Below are 18,353 nucleotides of genomic sequence, written 5' to 3' on the forward strand. Positions count from 1 at the left end.
AGATTGATAGGACTCGGGGGCAGGATTGGGGTGATGGATGGGGAACAATCTGGAAAAAGGGAAGGGTTTACAATGATGGGCAACTGGGGACAAACCATTTTGGATAACGGGGGAGCAACTGGGATAAACCAACTCTGAACTTAATAAAAGTAAACAAATTGGCGGCAACAATCCAGTATCAACATCAATCTGTTAATGGACAAAAATCCTCTCCAACAGTTTAAAGTTACAAAGTGGATGTTTAATCACAGCACTGGGAGAGTGCAGGAGTCATCCCCTTAATATGCACTGCAAATTGAAAAAAGATTCCAGTGTCTATTTACAGAAGTCTTGAATATCCAAAATATTAATACATATTAATACTAATACATATTCCTAATGCTTAACACCTCCCATGCTCCACTTCAGACTAAAATTCATGGTAATGAGTTTAAAAAGTCACTATGCCTGCGTGGTTAACTCCGTAATTTGAGGAGGGGGTAGTTTTGGCGAGGAGGAGTTATCAAGAGATGAAGGAAAACTGTTCTTCCTCACTCTCACCTTTCTACCTTTACAATGGTTGACATTACAAAGGACATTTGGTACAACTCCAGTTTCCTCCCTTGTGACATTTAAATGGGTTTCCAGATGTAAGGTCTGTGATCTTCCTGAACCCGTTTATCAGTTTCTCTTTTCTCATGATAAGCACAGCTAAACAAACATACAATGACAAGTAATTTTTTACCTAAGTCCAAGACTCATTATCTCAAATCCTGCTTCTCACTTCATCATCAACTCAAACTAGTTCCACAAAGGCCTATCTCTAGCTAAGATCTCTAATTTTTCTACAATACCTAATTATTTAAAATTAGTGACCCCAAAGGATGTTTCAGAATGTCCTGGGTGGGCTGGGGGACACTGGGAGGGTGCTTGGAGGGGCTTGGGGTGTCTCTGAGAGGTTCTGGAGGTCCTGACCTTTGCAGACCCCCCAGAGATGCCGTCAAACACTGCCCACAGCAAGATGCTGACGGGAATTGGAGTCTCCGTGTTGGGCTTTGTCTTCCTGGCACTGGGGCTCGGCTTCTACCTGAGCAAAAATGTGAGAGGGGGTCCTTAGGTTGGGATATCGCCTCCCCCAGAGTGTGTGTGCTCTCCTCAGGGACCCCAAGCCTGGTGTCACACCCTTTTCTTTGTCCACAGAGCTCCTGAAGCAGCGGCAAAAGGTTCTCCAGGATTGAAAGTTAACAAATCCACTCTCCCCAAGGAATTCCCATTGTTGGTCTGTGTCCTGATGGATTTTCATTCCCCTGATTTCATCCAGGTGCCCACAGGGAGCCAGGAAGATGTGGAGCCTCCCAGCCAGGTGTCTTCCCAACACGCATCACCAGGACCACGGATCACCAGGGCTCTGCCCAACGGGGGTCACTGGGGATCATCCAACGCCCATCCTCCCATGGGGGATGGAGCTGGAGCAGCGCACGAAGCTCTTCCCACACTCAGGGCACTCACAGGGCTTCCCTTACTGGTGACTCCGTTGGTGTTGGGTCAAGTGAGAGCTCTGTGAGAAGCTCTTCCCACACTGGGGACACTCGTAGGGCCTCTCCCCAGTGTGGATGCGCCGATGTCTGTTGAGATGAGAGTTGTGCTTGAAGTCCTTCCCGCAGTTGGGGCAGCGGAAGGGCCTCTCGTCTGTGTGAATCCGCTCATGTACGAGGACATCAGAGCTGGTCTGAAACCTCTTCCCACACTGGGGACACTCGTAGGGCCTCTCCCCAGTGTGGATGCGCTGGTGTGCCCTCAGGGCAGCGCTCCACCCAAAGCTCTTCCCACATTCCAAGCAGGTGTAGGGCCGTTCCCCTGTGTGGATCACCTGGTGTCTCATCAGGTTAGAGGTATCTCTGAAGCTCTTCCCACATTTCCCACACTCACAGGGCTTTTCCCCAGTGTGGATCCTCTGGTGCTGGAGCAGCTCAGAGCTCTTTCTGAAGCCCTTCCCACATTCCAAACACTTGTGGGGCTTCTCCCCCAGCTCTGAGCTCCGGCTGGATCTCTGGACGTGTTCCTGGCACTGGGGGGATCTTTCCTCCTCGCAGCTCCCTGGACTGGGTTTGCAGCCCCTCCTCATGCAGGATCTCTGAGGCTTTTTCTCCTCCTCTTCCATCTGGACACAGCTTGGGAATGAAAATTCCTGGTTAGGAGGAAAAGGAGAGGAGAGCGCCTTGGACTGGGGGTTCCTCCATGCCCAAGTTCATCTCAGGAAGTCATTTGGCATCTTGTGTCTGTAACAAACCAAAACATCAAGATTCAGCCGAGACATCAAAACAAAGATCAGAAACTACCCAAACACCAAATTCAGGAAAAACCCCCTCCAGAATACAAAGATTCAGCCCCTGCAAAAAAACAAAGCACCAACATTTAGCCCAATAAAGTTCAGAAACACCAAGATTCAGCCCCATCAAAATCATGGATCCCCTCCCCAGTCACCTCCAGGGCAACACTCCTGGGACTGCACATACAGGGAGGGTGGAACCTTGTGCTGCTTCCTCTTCCTGCTCCTCCTCCTCATGTGTTCCTACTCTTCCTCACACTCTGCTTCCTCCTACTATTTCTCCTCCTGAATAATCCCACCTTTTCCTCCCACATGAATCCTTTGACCATTTTGTTCTTCAACCCCGCTTCTCCTTCCCTTCTCCTCCTGCCCCCAGGCCCAGCATCCACTGCCGCCTCCCTCTTCCCCCCCAGTCCCACAGCATCCCACCGCAGGGGCACGGATGCAGCTGGGCCAGCTCGGCCTGGGGCAGCGCTGGGCTCTCGGCCGCTTCCGCCCGCACTCGCTCCCCACTGCAGCCGCTCCCGCCACCACAGCGCGGGGGGGCCCGGCCTTGGCGCTCCCCCCTCCCACCTCCCCAAATTTCCCTCCAGGGGGGCGCCAAGGCCCAGGGAGGCACAGGTGGGGTCCAGGTAAGACCATTGAGGGAAGAAAATGGAATGTTAGAAGGGCATCCTGGACAAAGGGATGATGACCCCAAAATCTCTCTCAAGGGTCCCTTGGGAGCATGTGGAGGTCGTTTGCACATTGTCCCAGAGCTAACTAGGGATATGGACACCCACAGGGGCAAGAAGGGAAGTCCAGAAGGGATTCAGACAACAGGGGATGGATGGTGTTGGTGTGCTGGGAAGGGATTGGCTGAAGGGGAGTGTGCAGGAATGTGCTTAAGGCAAGAAGCAGCAGGAGGAATCCATGGGGTAAGAAAAAGGATGATGGAAAAGAGGAGGAAGAAAAAAATACTGAGGACTGGGATGTTTTTCAGAAGACTCTTATCCGCAGAAATTGCCAGGTGACTCAGATCCTTTGTATCCCAGTTTCCAGGAGAGGAAAACAAGGAGGTGAGGATTTCAGGGGGTTTCTCTGAGCTGGGAGCGGCAGGAGCGGGCGCAGAGCTGCGGCACCGGGAGCACGGGCTGGGGGCCTGTGGGGAGCTGTGGGGCCGGGCCGGGGCTGTGGGGCAGCCGGGGCTCAGCGCCGGGCGCTGCCTGAGCCCAGCACCCCCCGGGCAGGGCCGGCAGTGGCCCCCGGCCCCCAGGAGGCTGCGGGACGCCCCGGCCGCTGCCCGGCCCCGTGGAGCTGCCGGCCCTGCCCGCCGGGGGGGCCGCCTTTGGACACTGCGGCAGGACAGGGACCGGCTCTGGGATACGGGCTGGGGAGGGGAGCCTCAGCACAGCCAGCACGAGGAAGGAACAGCTCACAAATGGCGATTAGACCTGCAAGGATCAAGATCAAATATCTGGCAGAGCCTAGGCTGAAGTGAACCCACAAGTGTGGGCAGCCCCAGGGAAATTGGCAAAATTAGATATGGAGCCTCTCCAAATTTCCCTGAAGCAACCAGGACAAGAGGTGTCCAAAAGCAATCCCCTGTTCCAAGGGAGGGAAGGAAGGGCTCACAGCCTGTCTGGGAGTCCTGCTCAAGGCACGGCTTGGGCAGCCAGGGATGGCTCCCTAGAATGCTCCTATCCTGACAAACAAGAAATCCAATGGAATCCACAGAATGCTGCAGGACCCAAGAAGAAGAAATGAGATAATGAAACCGAGGCACCCCACACTCTCAGATCCTTACACCAGCCTCAACCAGCTGCCCTCCTCACACTGCTGCCATTCACAACTTGATGCAAAAGATGCTTTCTGGGGATCTGCCCACTCACAGAGGATGCAAACACAATTCTGCCTTGGGCTGGCAACAAGAGGTAGATGGGAAAATGCTCAAGACATGGACGGTCCTTCTGCAGGGATGCACGGAAGCACCGGCCTGATTGGGGCAAGCCTTGCAGGAAATATCAAAGGAATTGACCTCACCCCCAGGGACTGGCTTAATGCAGGATGTGGATGACTTGATCCAGTCAGAAAAACAAGGAGAAGAGGTAGAGGAAGCCTCTGTGAAATGGCTTCATTTTCAGGCTAAAAAGCAGCATTGAGTATCTGAAAAAAAAGAAAGGGCAAATGGTAGAGAAAATGGTTAAATATTTGGGACCTATTTTGACTGAGGGTTTGTCTTGTATTGACCCTGAGAGCGTTCAGGGAATCTAATAAATAATTAGACTAAATATTAGGACTAATAATTAGGACTAATAATTCGGACTAAAATGCATCTGCAGCACTTCTTAGGATTAATAGGGAATTGCAGGAGCTGGCTGGTGGATTCTCTTTTCCACCCAGAACATTGCGTGAATTTTTTACCCCCAGATAGCCTCAATTTTACTGAGTGGACATAAAGAAGAGAACAAAATTTAACAAAATGAAAAAAATAAAATGATTGATGCCCCAGCCATGGCTCATCCAGACTCACAAATGTGAATTGGAAGGGAATATTAAACAGGCCACTCCTGAGCCTGCACTGAAGGCAACGCAGCAGCAGCCAGGGCTCCCCAGCGGGGGAAGCCCCTGCGCCTGCCCACAGATCCTCTGCTCAAATCCTCGGCCTGGCCACCCTCCTTTGCCATCTCCAGCCACTGCGGGACAATCCTTGCTCTCACTCTTGCACCTTCAGGCCTTTCTGTGCCTGCCCTCGCCACAGCTGCTGGGGAAGGCACCGGGACAATTCCACTCTGCCTCTCAATTCCACTCACACTCTGCCCTGCCTGGGATTAGCTGCTGGCAAAATAGACCAACTTGAAAATGGCTTCAAATCTAATTTCTCTAAATGGACTTGGTTTGCCTTTGCCTTGGGGAAAGGAATTTTAATGTTTCTTTTCCAGCACTCAGCAGAGATGAAATTAACATCTCCACAGACTGGGAATAGCCCAAAAGATTCTCCCCAAGATAACGACCATCAACAAACCATCAACACCCAGCAGCAAACATCAACCAACACCTACCCCAGACACTGCCCCAGGCACAGCTGGAGACACCTGGTCTGGAAAAGGCTGAGCAGGAAATCCAGGAGTGCCCACCTAATTCCCATCACAGGCACAGAAATCCGGCTGCAACAGGAAACCAAATCCTAACAACTCCACACCTTCAAACCAATGAACATTAAACCAATGGATTTCTATGGGGTCAGACTGTATGAATTTAGGAAAAATCTAGTCAACCTCATGTGTCATGGAATGATTTTCTCTGCACACCCAGCCTAAGTGTGGATTTAATGATTTCTGTTGCACATCCTGGCCAGAATCACGTTGTGCCTTGACTCTCTAACACTAAAGACTTTGTGGGAAAGTTTTTGATTTTTCCAAAGTTTCAGTGAAAGGATTACACCATTAGATTTTATCTTTTTTTTAATAATCCTGATTTTATATTGTCAGTTCAGTTTGGGCCAGAGTAGGGAGAATCAATTTTTAGGCCTAGAGAGAAGTAGGAAAAATTCAATTGCCTTGAAAATGTTTTGGGAATGTTTGTGCCTGGCTCACAGTTACGGCAAAAATTTTATATGGGTTTTTGGATGTTGAATTTTAGGCTGTTTCTGAAAACCAGAAGAGCTTTAAAGGTGACCCTTTATCTCATAAACACTTATTAGAGTACTGTTAAAAAAATAAACCAAAACAAAAAACAACCACATTGTGGCACTAACAAATGTGAGTCATCCCATGACTGCCCTGGAAGAGAAGCTTTGTTCCAGGCAGCCAGGAGAGGAGCTTTAGAAATGCAAATTAACACCGATGGGCCAAAGCCTGCACAATGGCCCAGGGGCTTCCTGCCTGCAGGAGGAATTGGGCTGATTCCCTCTGCCCCTCAGCCCAAGCTCTGCCTGCTTGCACAGATGGAATTTGCACAGATAAAGGCACAGCCCATTGTGAGGATATCTGACTCTGCAGCAGAAATTGGTTCAGCTGCAAAGGAAAACAGAAAATGGAGAATGTTGTGAAAACTTCACTAAAACAAGTGAGGGAGAATCATCCCTGTTCCCACTCCAACATGTGCTGTCTCTGTCTATGTTATATAAGGTGTATCAGACCACTGGGGTTTATTTGCTACCACAAGTTCAGGGAAATCAGTTGGGAATCCAAGTATGTGATGATTTAATGAGAGAAAAGCTGACAATTGATGCAGCCCTGGCTGGAGGGAGCACCCAGAAATGGGGAAAAGATGGACAGCCACCAGAACAAATCCTGCAACACCATGGACCAGACCCTGGGAACCCTGATGAATTCATAGCAGGTACCAGAGAAACCATTTCTCATTTCAATGGGATAATTGGATTACAGGATGTCATTGAAATAATAACCAACCACACAGCTCCAGCTCCTGACCTTCCCCCCAACCAATCCACTCAGATGAGGAACACAACATTTCACCACGGGATGGGATCACATTATCTATTAGCAGAAGGAGACAGAATTTGTGGAAAAGTAAATGACTCAAACTGCTGTTGACAAATAGATGAGAACAGATACCAAAGGAAACAAGAAAGCAGCTCATGAACCAGACCAAATGAGGAAAGGATGGGAATGGGAAACATTTTTGTGCTTCCCTGGCAGACCATGGGTTAAACAAATGCCAGACAGAGCTGTCCCCCTTCAAATCTACACACCAAAAATCCTGTAACTCAGGGATTCCTCCCAGAAAAAAATCTGCTAGGATCTCAGTGAATTGAGTGAAAGGGGGGATGGGACCCCCAGACTGAGCAGGAGGGGCCTGGAACCCCCAAATCCAAGCACGGGGGAGGAGGCTGGAGATTGGAGGGACGATTGGGAAGGGGCAAGAGTGGGAAAAAGAGAGGGCTGGGACCCCCAAAGCGTGGGGGAAGGTGCTGGGAAACGCAAATTGCATTGAGAGGGGTCAATGGACTGGGGGAAGGAGGAGAAAGGGGGAGAGGAGAGGGAAAGGTGGGCTTGGGATGAAAGAAACGTGGTTCCCCGTCCCCGCAGCACTCGATCCCTGGAGCGATTCCCTGCGGCTTGTGGGGAGGAAGATCTGCACTGGGGGGTCCCCAAGCCCCCTGCCCATCCCAGCGTGTCCATCTCGCTGGTGCCCTCCAGCTCCCAGCCCGGCCCCGGCCGCCTGCTCTGCTCCCTGATGGATTTCTCCCCTGCCCACATCCAGCTGAGCTGCTCCCAGGGCCAGCAGCAGCTCTCGGGCCACGTGCTGGCCACTGCCGTGCTCCCCAGCGGGGACTGGAGCCAGCAGCTCCTGGTGCTGCTGGAAACCGCCCCCGGCAATGCGGGCTCAGCTGCAGCTGCCAGGTGGAGCACGGCAGCCTGGAGCACCCCCTGAGCCGGCACTGGGGCACGGCCCGGCCCCCACAGCGCCGGGGGCAGGGGCTGGCAGGACACGGAGGGGATTTGGGGCTCCTGGCCTTAACTGGCAGCCCCTCCTTGAGAACCCCTCTCCCCCTGGCCCAGCTCCCCTCATCCCCCTCTCCCAGCCCTTTCCCAGCGGCTCCCGGCCCCGCTCCGCTCACCCCAGAGCTCCTCGCCAGCAGCCCAGAGATGGAGGAGGAGGAGGGGAAGGAGGGGAAAGCGGAGGAGCGGGAGGAAGAGGAGGGGTAGAGGAGGAGCAGGAACTGCAAGAGGAGCAGCAGAGGAGGCCCCAGGTGCGTCCATCGCTCTCTGGATCTGCAGCCCCTTCGCGCCGGGAGCATCGGGCCCCGCAGCCCGCAGCTCACCGGGGACGGGAACCTCGCCCCGAAGCTCTTGGGCCGTCCTGGCAGGATTTGTTTGCAGGGGAAGGGATATTTGGAGCTCACTCGAAGTAGCTTTGGGGACCCCTGTTCCTTTTTCTGGGGCCGGCCCGGGCAGAGCGATGTCTGGATCTTGCAGGACTCCAAAGCTGAGCTGAGATGCCCGGTACCGGCAGGGGGAGGGGAGCAGCGAAAAGGGGGGAGCCCCGGGAGTCCCGGAGCCTGAAATGGGGGCCCGGAGATGGGGGACCCCGAGAGCCGGGAGTGAGGGGAGCCTGGAGAAGGGGCAGCCCGGAGAAGGGATGAGCCTGCAGAGGGGGAAGCCCTGGGACACCAAAGTGGGGACCCCAGGAAAGGGAAACCTCAGGGAGGGATTTTTTCCTCTCAGTCCTGATGCTTTGGAGATTTTCATGGCTGATGACTTCCAGAGATGGACTTGGGCAGGAGGAACCCTGAATCCTAGGTGGTCACCCCTTTTTTTCCCCCCAAACCAGACTTCTCATGCCCAAGCATTAGACAAATGGAGGAGGCAGAGAGGAAGATGCTCTGGGACCCCCAGGCAGGTGAGGAGGAAGTCACTGCCCCTTTCCCCCTCTCTTCTGCTCCATCTCCCAGCCCAGGATGGCCCCCGGCTGAAGGACAGCCCTGCTGCAGATGCCGTCCTACCAGGGACAGACTGGGAAGAGCTCCTTCCCCTTCCCTGTGGCTTGGAGACAAATCCTCCCTCCCTCCCTCCCTCCCTCCCTCCCTCCCTCCCTCCCTCCCTCCCTCCCTCCCTCCCTCCCTCCCTCCCTCCCTCCCTCCCTCCCTCCCTCCCTCCCTCCCTCCCTCCCTCCCTCCCTCCCTCCCCTTGTTCTTTCCTCTTCTTGTTTCTGTACCTTCTTGATCCCTTTCTTTTTCCCTTTTTTCTTACTGTCCCTTCCTCTCCTTCATCCTTCTCTACCCTCCTTCTTCTCCTTGTTCTTCCCTTCTTCCTTCCTCACTCCTTCCTTTCCTTGTCCCTTCCTCCCCTTGTCCTTCCTCCCCCAGGCACTGAGCTGCAGAGGGAGACCAGGGAGGACAAATCCCTGCAGCAGAACCTCGTGGACGAGGCCGTTTTGAGCAGCTCCAAGGGGCAGGAATCCAATGGGGAGGAAATGCCAAAGGGATCCCCCACAGGGAGGGGCTCCAAACCCATCCCAGGCTGCTCTGAGGAGAAAAGACCCCCACTTGGCTTCATCCAGAGATCCAACCTGGTGGTCCATGAGCAGCTTCATGCCGGGGAGAAGCCCTACAGGTGCTTGGAATGTGGGAAGAGCTTCAGCCACACCTCCCACCTCTTCATCCACCACCAAGTACACACGGGGCAATGGCCCTACAAGTGCTTGGAATGTGGGAAGAGCTTCAACTGCACCTCCCATCTCATCCCCCACATGTGCCAGCACACAGGGGAACGGCCCTACGAGTGTGGGGAATGTGGGAAGAGCTTCAGCCTGAGCTCTGTCCTGGTCCAGCACCAGAAGATCCACTCTGGGGAACGGCCCTACAAGTGCTTCAGGTGTGGCAAGAGCTTCTGCCAGAAATCCAGCCTGATCAGCCACCAGAAGAGCCACAGTGAGGAATGGCCCTACGAGTGTCCCGAGTGTGGGAAAGGATTTCGGACCAGGTCAAATCTCCTCAGGCATCAGAAAACACACACGGAGGAGAGGCCCTTCTGCTGCTGACTGCAGGAAGGGCTTCAAAGACAACGCCCACCTCACCGTCCACCGGCACATCCACAGTGGGGAGAGGCCCTACGAGTGTCCCCAGTGTGGGAAGAGCTTCTCCACCAGCTCCAACTTGACCCAACACCAACCAGCAGTAAGGGTGGACTCACTGATTGCACAATTTTGATTTCCTATTGCCCAAGGGTGTCTTCCACAGCCAAATGGTGATGAAGTGGGGCAAAGATCAAGGTTTTGGAGACAGTGGGGTGGAAACCCCTCCAAAAATGCTTCTTCCCTTCCACTCAGTCACAGGGATGCTCAGCCAGCACAAAGAAATCCTTTTGTTTTGGCCTTGATTTTTTTTCATTTCTCTTCTTTCCTTTAAAATATCTAATTTTGTGGTAAAAATAAAGACATTGAATTAAGACATGGGTGAGAACATTGAGGGACATAGACATGGTGGGACATGGAGAGTGACGTGGGGACACAAGGACATGGACATGGCCATTCATGGGGACATGGGGGGACACGGGCACAGATGGAGATGTGGGGGACAATGCCAGGGGTGGAAACATGGTGGGGACACAGCCATGGGTGAGGACATGGTGGGACATGGCCAGTGACATGTGGGGCCATGGCCTTGGCCGCTGCCATGGGGGGAACTTGCAGGGGCTGTGGGGGATGCTGGGTTTGAGGGAGTTGAGGGTTCCTGGCAGGGACTTGGGGCTTGCTGAGGGCTTTGGGGAGCCCAGGCCGAGCGGCTGCGGCTGCGCTGGGAGCCCCTGGCGGAGGTTCTGGGGCAGCTGCTCAAGGACCCCCTGGCCTGGAGCCCCAGCCGGGCATTGGGCTCCTGGAAGGGAATGAACGTCCTTGTGCCCAGGAGGGAAATCCCAGCACCCCCAGGGTGTGGGGGGCAGCTGAGAGGCCACAGCAGGGAGGGGAAAGCCAGACAGAGCTGTCCCCCTCCAGAACTGCACCCCAAAAATCCCCAAAGTCAGAGATTTCTCATAGGAAAAATCTGCCAGGAGGTGCCTGAATTGAGGGGAAGGGAATATGGGAATCCCAGACTGAGGGACCTGGAACCACCAAAGTCAGGCATGAGGGATGGGGCTGGTGGTTTGGGGGACACCGGAGAAGGGGTGGAAGTGCAGGGGAAATGAGGTTGGCTGGGACCCCCAAATGGTGTTGGAGGGATCCACTCCTCTTTCTTCATCCTGCCTCCTCATCTCGTGCCTTTCTTCCACTCATTCCTCTGCCCTCCTCCTCAATCCCTTGACCTGTTCCCCCCAGGCCCTGCGCCCACCCTTGGCCTCACCTTTTCCCAATGCCTCCTCATTCCATGGGAGGAGCCGGGATGGAGCCAGGGCAGGTTGGGCTGGGGCAGCGCTGGGCTCTTGGCCTGGGCTCCCCCCATGCACCCCCTCCCCAAATTTCCCTGGCAGCTTTGGGGTGTCCCAGTGCCTTTTGGGGTTCAGTGGGTTCCCTGCTAGTGTTCTGGTGCTTCCCAAGGAGTCCCAGAGCAGGGTGACACGGGGGAGACACATGGGGGTCCCCATTCCCAGGGCAAAGTGGGAAGCTTTATTGGGAACACTGCGAGCAGCCAGGCGTGGGCAGAGTGGCAGGGGGGACACACAACCCTCCCCAAAATCAGTGCGGGGACAGAGCGGGGGTCCCGGCCGGGCCTGAGGCCACGGGGAGGGGCTGCTGCCCCTGCCGGCCCAGGAGCTCTGTGGGCAGAGAAAAGGGGGTGACACCAGGCTGGGGGCCCTGGAGGGAGCACACATGTTCACCCACACCCCACTGGCCCCCCGACAGGTGAGCTCACAGCACCACCAGTACCACCAGTACAGCCCCAGCTCCCCCACATGCCCCATCCCCAGTGCCAGGCAGGGGCCACCAGCCCCAAAGCAGCAGCGCTGGGCCGGAGGGGTCCCCATTGTCCTGCCCTGTGCAGTGCTGGGAGCACCAGTCCGGACCAGTTCGAAGTGTGGGTGGAGAACATCAAAACTCACAAGAGTGGGGGTCCACCACAAGCCATTTAGAGCCCCCCAAAACTGGCAAAACCCAGGATTTTCCCAAAAAAGAGGTCACCTTCACCCCCTAAACTGACCAGGAACCCCCCCCAAAACTGTTTATAACCCCCCAAAAGTGGGAAAATGCAGCAGGATCTTCCCTAATACGGGCTCCCCATGTCCTTCCATGTGGGGCCCCACTCCAGTGTCAGAGCCAGGTGCCTTCCCCTTCCAAGTTACTCCTCCCTCAGGATTGGAAGATGCCCCGAAACCTCTTTAGTAACCGGATCACCCCAAGCTCATCATCCCAACGTGTGGCTGTCTCATTGCAGACCCCATCCCCCATATCCCTGTTGGGTAGGGGAGATGTTGGAGAGATTTCTCTCCGTTCTCCTTTGGTCCTGCTGCGAATAAATTCACACTGTGTGTCCAGGCTGGGTCTGTTGTGCTCGTGTCAATGCTGGGACCAGGATCCCTTCCCATCCTTCTCCCAGCTCCTGAGCCTTTCCTTGTATTCCGTGTCCCTGTGCAGTTGCAGAGGGCAGGGACAGAGAGTTTTTGGTGGCTCCCGGCATCCACGCAGGGCCAGCCCAGCCCCGGGGGTCCTGAGGGCTTTGTGGGGCTCCCCCATTTGCGGGACATCCCTGCTGGAGGAGGGTGTCCCCCCTTGGCGCAACCCCAGCGCTCAGGCAGCGCTCAGCCAAGCAGAGAACGCCCTCAATTGGGGCTTCATTTGTGGGCGGCAGGGGGCTGTGGCGGGTGGCTTGTGCCGTGGCCGGCCCGTGTTGGCCCTGGGCTGAGGGCGCTGCGGGAGCGGCTGCCCGCGGTCTCCTTGCCGCTGGGGCCTCGGCAGGAGGCGGTGGCGGAGCAGCGCTGGCTCGTCCCGCTTCGTGTCGGGAGGCCGGAGGTGGCTGCGCTGGGCCCGGGGCCGGGCGGGAAAATTCCCGGCGCCAGAGGTTTGTGTGGCCCAAGGAGCCAGAGGAGTGGTGTGCAAGTGACTTTATTGCTGCCCAAAGGGAGAGGCCATGGGGCATTTGCCGTGCGCTCTCTCCAGTTGTTGGAGGACGCGGCCTCGTTTTTGTCCTGATTTTCCCGGCCGCATGTCCCTGTCCCTTTGCCCAACACTGGCCGAGGAGCTTGGAAGGTTCAGCCTTCCCGATCTGCCTGCTGCATTTCCTTTTTGTATAACACCCGATATTCCTGGCTCTGTGAAGTGTTTGTTCTTCTGGAAGTTCAGGAATGTAGTGCTGTAACTTTTCTCTAAAAAATTCTTTTTCTCTGATTCTGCTGCACTTCTATATTTTTCTTTCTTTTCTTGGATTTTTTAGGCTCCTTTGGGCTGAATTCTCCCTCGTGGGGAGCCCTACTTATCTCAGTTCTTTAGGTTTGAAGAAAACTCCTGAGATCATTAGAATCTTGTTTCTCTTGTTTATTAGAAGGTCATTACAAAACTTGGCAGGTCTCTCCAGACTAGCTGTACAAGCTTAATTCTATCCAATCTGGTACATTTCTTCTGATGGTACAACAAGGCCTTGTGGCTCACTTTGTGTTTGATAGCAGAAAATGGCCCCAAACTATGGAGTTCTTTTATCTTTATACTTATTCTTACTCAGTTAACAATAGACACATATATTATTTCTCTTAATGACCCAATGACCCATCACCTGTGTGATGCACTGCGGCATTTTCTAACCAATCACTTACTATTACCCAAAAACCTCTAGGAGAAGAACATGAAGACGAAAGAAGGACAAGAGACAACACTAAATCCTCCATCTTGTCTTCTGTTCTCTAAACTAACTTTTTCACCCAGTGACTTAAGAAAACTCTATAATCTACACACACTTTTAGCTTTTTCTATCTAACTTTAACAGTTGTTTTCATGTATCACCATGAAAACATGCTCATGAATTTCATATGATATGAAATTCAGTGTTTTTCTGGATCTTAGAGTTAAGTATCAGAAACATGCACACACTCTGCATCCCAGACTCCAACAAGTGGGACTTGGTCTGAGCAGCAGTCCTTATCAATTAGTAACATTTTCTGACACTGGTGATTTCTCCCATTGCTTCCTTATGTGTAAGTCCCTGTCCCCATCTCCAAGCAGATTCACTCATTGCCTCTGTTTTTTCTTCCTGGGTGTTCTTTGGTTTTGGGGTTGCTCTCAGTGCCCTCATTCTCTGTCCTTTTGTAGCCGTTTGTGGCTCAGGAGGCCTGGCTGCCACCTGCATCCCCTTGCTCAGCTGCTGAATGAGCTGCACTCAGCAAGGTGTGGTGCATGGTAAAAAGATGAGAGTTGCTGTAGCACATGAGAGGAGAAACAGCATTTGTTTAACCCATGGTCTGCTAGGGAAGCACAAAACTCTGTCCCATTCCCATCCTTTCTTCGTTTGGACCAGTACAAGAGCTGCTTTTTTATTTCCTTTTTTATCTGTTCCTCCACTTTTCCTTTGTGATCTATTTGCCAAGAGCAGTTTGAGTCATTTACCTTTCCACAAACTCTGCCTCGATTTTCTGCTAAAAGGTAATCTGATCCCATCCCATGGTGAAATATTGTGTTCCTCATCTGAGTGGATTGGTCGGGAAGAAGGTTGGGAGCTGTCTGATTGAGTATGTCAGGAAAATTAATCCACAAACCCCAGAGGTTTATGTCCAAAAAGGATACAGGGGAGTCCTTTGACTTTATTTGAATAAAGGGAGAGGCCATGGGGCATTCCCCTGGGGTCTCTCAAATTTTTTGAAGACACAGCCTTGTTTTCATCCCAATTTCCCGTCTCTGTGTCCCTCTCTTTCCCCACTGCCTGAGGTATTGGAGAGGTACAGACTTCCCGGAATGCCTGATACCTAAGATTCCCCTCTAATGTGTAACCCTCCCTCTTAATTTTTAACTCTTATGGAATTTATGGTTTTCTTGCATTATTTCTTTCATCTTTCAATATTTAATCTCATTTATCAGCAATCCTACAGTCTGTAAAGACAAATAGATATTTTCCATTCATCCATCAGTGGAAACTTTCTCATTGTTTCTTTTATCTCTCAGTGCTGGTTTCATGTATCAGCAGACCCACAGCTTGTTTATAAAGACAAATCTGTCATTCCTCTCAGGTATTTCACTGACAGTTTGTAATCTAATTATGGCATTGAAATGATGAATGGGTTCTCTGGCTCCTGATATGAATTCCTTGGGTTCCCAGGGGCTGGTCCATGGTGCTGCAGTGAGAAATGTGAGTGAAAATAAGAGAAGAAGGTGACAGGAGAAAAGGGCAGGAAAGATGATGGGAAAATTCTAAGAAACATGAGTGCAAAAGGGTGAGAAACATGAGGGGAGAGAAGGGAGAGAATGTGAGGGGAAGAGCATGAGAAACTTAACTATTAAAAACAGTAAAACAGTCAGGAAATGTGAGGGAAACATTGTGGAAACCTGAGGGGAAAAAAATAAAAGAGAAACCTGAGGGTGGAAAAAGGCAGAAGATATGAGTGAAAAAAGGGCACAAAATAAGAGAGGAAAAGTGTAAGGAACATGAAGAGAAAAGAATGATAAATGTGAAGAAAAAGGTGTGAGAAACATGAGAAGAAAGATGTGAGAACCAAGAGGAGAAAAGTGAGAAACATAAGGAGAAATTTTGAGAAGGAAAACTGGGATAAGGAGAGAACCAAGAGGGGAGAAAAAGGTGGGAAATGTGAGAGGAAAAGTGTGAGGAACATGAGGTGAAAAGGCTGGGAATCATGAGTAAAAATGATCAAGAGAAGTGTGACAGTCTTGGTTGGGAAGGGGTGGAAATGTGAGGGAGAAAGGACAGGAAATGTGAATGGAGAAAAGGGCAGGAGAAAAGGCACCATTGACAAAAGAGCTGTAATAATTCCAAACCCATTCCCCCATACATTTGTCCATTTATTGGACAAGCCCAGGGCTGCTCTGTGTGTCCGTCTCTACCTCTGCCTTAATTCCCCTTTGGAAGCGGTGGAACTGGCCGGATCTGTGTCGCTAGAGGACACAAAGTGGAGCACGAGGGTTTGAATCACGAAACAGCCAGAGGTTTATTTCATGAGGCAAAAGCCCTTAAAGCCCTTATTTTGGGGTTTTTCAACCCTTTTTATAAGGTGTTCCAATACAGGTTAGCCTGACTGGTAGAAGAAACAACAGCTCCCTCATCCCATTGGTGGGACAAGAGAGAAACACTCTCAGAACATCTGTATGATTATTTTGAGAAACTAAAACCTTGTTTTCACTACAGTCCTTGAGAGAGAAGAAAGTTCTCAAAAGACTTTCCCTTGGGAACAGATCAGCCCCTGAGAGCTTGAAACTGTCTCAGGTTCAGAAAATCATGTCCACAGATCTGCCCACCAGCAGCAGCGGCTCCAAGCTGGGAACGTGACTGGCGGTGCTGATTTCCAGAGGCTTCTGTCCCCCAGGTGAAGCCAAGGCAGGGCAGGGTTGAAAAGCGCTGCTGGTGCTGGTGCTGGTGCTGGTGCTGGTGCTGGTGCTGGTGCTGGTGCTGGTGCTGGTGCTGCTCTGTGCCAGAGAGCCCCGGCTGGGCAGGGCACGGTGCCCACGCACTGCGGGCTCTTCCTCCGGCTGGGCACACCTGGGAACAAGTCATGATGACTTGTGGGAAAAACAAGAGCTTTGTGGGGGCTGCACTGCTCCTCACACACTCAGGCCACCTACGGCACAGAGCTTTGGCCCCCAAAAAGGTAAACCAGAGGGAAACAGCTGGAAAAGGTTTCATTTCAACCTTTCTTACCTGCTCAACAGAAATGGCCAAAATGAAAGTTACCAAGCAGGGTGTGATCCCCACATCCAGCTTAGAAACAGTTAGAAAGAAGGCAATACTGTATTTCTGCACTGGTTGTGTGGGAAATCCCTTCCCTAACTTGTGCACACCCAGCAATCTCACCTACTCGTTTGTATCCATGGAACTAAGACATACTCAATACTTTGCTGAAGCTAACAGGCTAAACATTACCTTAAATTATTTGACATATTTAAATCTCATCTCAGAATTTATCAACATGAGAGTAGGGCTGTCCTGAGGGTCTCTGGTCTCATTGTCATAGGTTCAGGAGGAGACCCATGCACAAAAGAACGCAAGACTCAGATGGGGTTGCAAAGCAAATTTATTCTATTAGTTGCAGTAGCAAATACTGCATACCAACCCCAGCATTCCCAAAAACCCGCTGAGCGGGAGAAGGAGCTGAAGCATCGTCCTCAGCGGGAGGGCAGGTAGGCAGTGCCCTTTCAGGACATCCCCTGCATCAAAACAGTGTGCACCTCGTCCTTCTCACCTCTCCACCCCAGACGCAGGCCTTATATCTCCTGCTCAGGAGTGGCATTTTCCCAGTTCCAGCATCAGCTCCCACATGGCCAGCATGAGATGAGGCCACAATGGCTCAGAATAGCGACTCCAAGCCAACAAGGCCTCCATTATGCACTGTTCCTCTTTCAAAAGTTAACTGCCCACCGACTGACCAATACATTGCTTCTCTTGCAAGGGTCAAATTCCCACCCCTTAAACGATACAGTTTTTCTTCATTGTCTTGTCAGCCTGCTCAAACATGGACCAAATGTGGCAGGGCCTCAAACACGACTGCAGTCCCTGACACAATCTTTTGGAAACACCCGTTCCTCATCTTCTCCTCTGGATGTCAAGAGATTCCTAAAACCACTTTCTTCCCGTGAATGCATTCCAGCTACCTTCTTACCAGGACCACTCTCTTTATTCTCAAGGCTAAGATAGCCACTTGCAGACATGAATCACTGCAGTGGGGGAATACAGGGTTCAGCACTGTTTGTTAAAGCTAATGGAATTCACGAGCCTTATTTGTTACAGTTCAACACCTCTGCTTCCTTTTCTGGGAATTCAACACAAACTTAGTAAGTTCTGCAAGCGCTCTTGCTGCGTGAGGCCACATTGTGTCTTTCATTCAGCAATTCATGAAGAAAACACAAATTGCCTACTGAGACCCTTCTGCTCCCTCCCAAATCACTACTCAAGAACAAGCCTCAGGCACATGCCCATAGTCCCTCTCTGCCAGCAGCTCCGAGCTGCATTGCACAGTGCTTGCTGTGCCCCAGAGAGCACCAAGCAGGCTGGCCTGGTGCCCCTGAATATTTCTGCAAAGCCCTCTGCATTTCACACCTTTGCTGTGGCTCAGTGCAGAGCTCCAGGATAGCAGGCGCTTGGTCCCAGAGCTGTGTGAGGCACTGGCTCGTGCAGATGTGCCCTGACTTGCTGTCAGTGCCTCACGCTGGCCTCGGTTCCCCTGGCAGAAATGCCATGCCTGAAGGACACTGCCCTGTGCTGGAGCCTGCGGAGCAGCCCGGCTCCCTCCCCCTGTGCCCAGAGTGCTGCACACACTGCTGACCATTGCCAGGAGTTCCAGGGCAGGCGGCAGAAGAGCAGCAATGGTCAGGCAGGGCAGCAGCCCTGGGCTGCTCTTTGCCTTTCTCTCCTCCTGTGCAGACTCCAGACAGCCCATGGCACCAGTGTGTGCTGTGCCCAGCACGGCGCCGCTTCCCCTCAGGAGCAGCCAGCTGCCAGCTTGGCTCTGAGAGCGGA

The 18,353-nt window shown here is 52.4% G+C and overlaps 2 protein-coding genes across 2 annotated transcripts in view; one reads left to right on the forward strand and one right to left on the reverse strand.

The window, feature by feature from the left end:
• Positions 1 to 1,406: 1,406 nt before the first annotated feature.
• LOC111922075 (uncharacterized) overlaps positions 1,407 to 18,353 on the reverse strand; it is an 83,503-nt gene continuing 66,556 nt past the window's right edge. The window contains 1 exon segment of the mRNA XM_086873743.1: positions 1,407 to 2,015. Coding sequence (XP_086729869.1) covers positions 1,499 to 2,015 — 517 coding nt within the window. The 3' untranslated portion in view covers positions 1,407 to 1,498.
• On the forward strand, positions 8,552 to 9,875 carry LOC147646236 (uncharacterized). The gene is made up of 2 exons (XM_086873740.1): positions 8,552 to 8,656; positions 9,123 to 9,875. The coding sequence occupies exons 1-2, from the start codon at positions 8,614 to 8,616 to the stop codon at positions 9,794 to 9,796; spliced, it is 717 nt and encodes a 238-aa protein (XP_086729866.1). The 5' UTR covers positions 8,552 to 8,613; the 3' UTR covers positions 9,797 to 9,875.

This window comes from Cyanistes caeruleus, unplaced genomic scaffold, assembly GCF_971803275.1.
Source record: "Cyanistes caeruleus unplaced genomic scaffold, bCyaCae1.hap1.1 HAP1_SCAFFOLD_106, whole genome shotgun sequence".
NCBI classification, from domain to species: domain Eukaryota; kingdom Metazoa; phylum Chordata; class Aves; order Passeriformes; family Paridae; genus Cyanistes; species Cyanistes caeruleus.

What these genes read in the sequence shown, in the direction of transcription:
- LOC147646236 (XM_086873740.1), top strand. Translation starts at nt 8,614, where the DNA reads ATGGAGGAGGCAGAGAGGAAGATGCTCTGGGACCCCCAGGCAG. An exon ending in GCTCTGGGACCCCCAGGCAG is followed by an intron (nt 8,657 to 9,122) that starts GTGAGGAGGAAG and finishes TTCCTCCCCCAG; the next exon opens with GCACTGAGCTGCAGAGGGAG.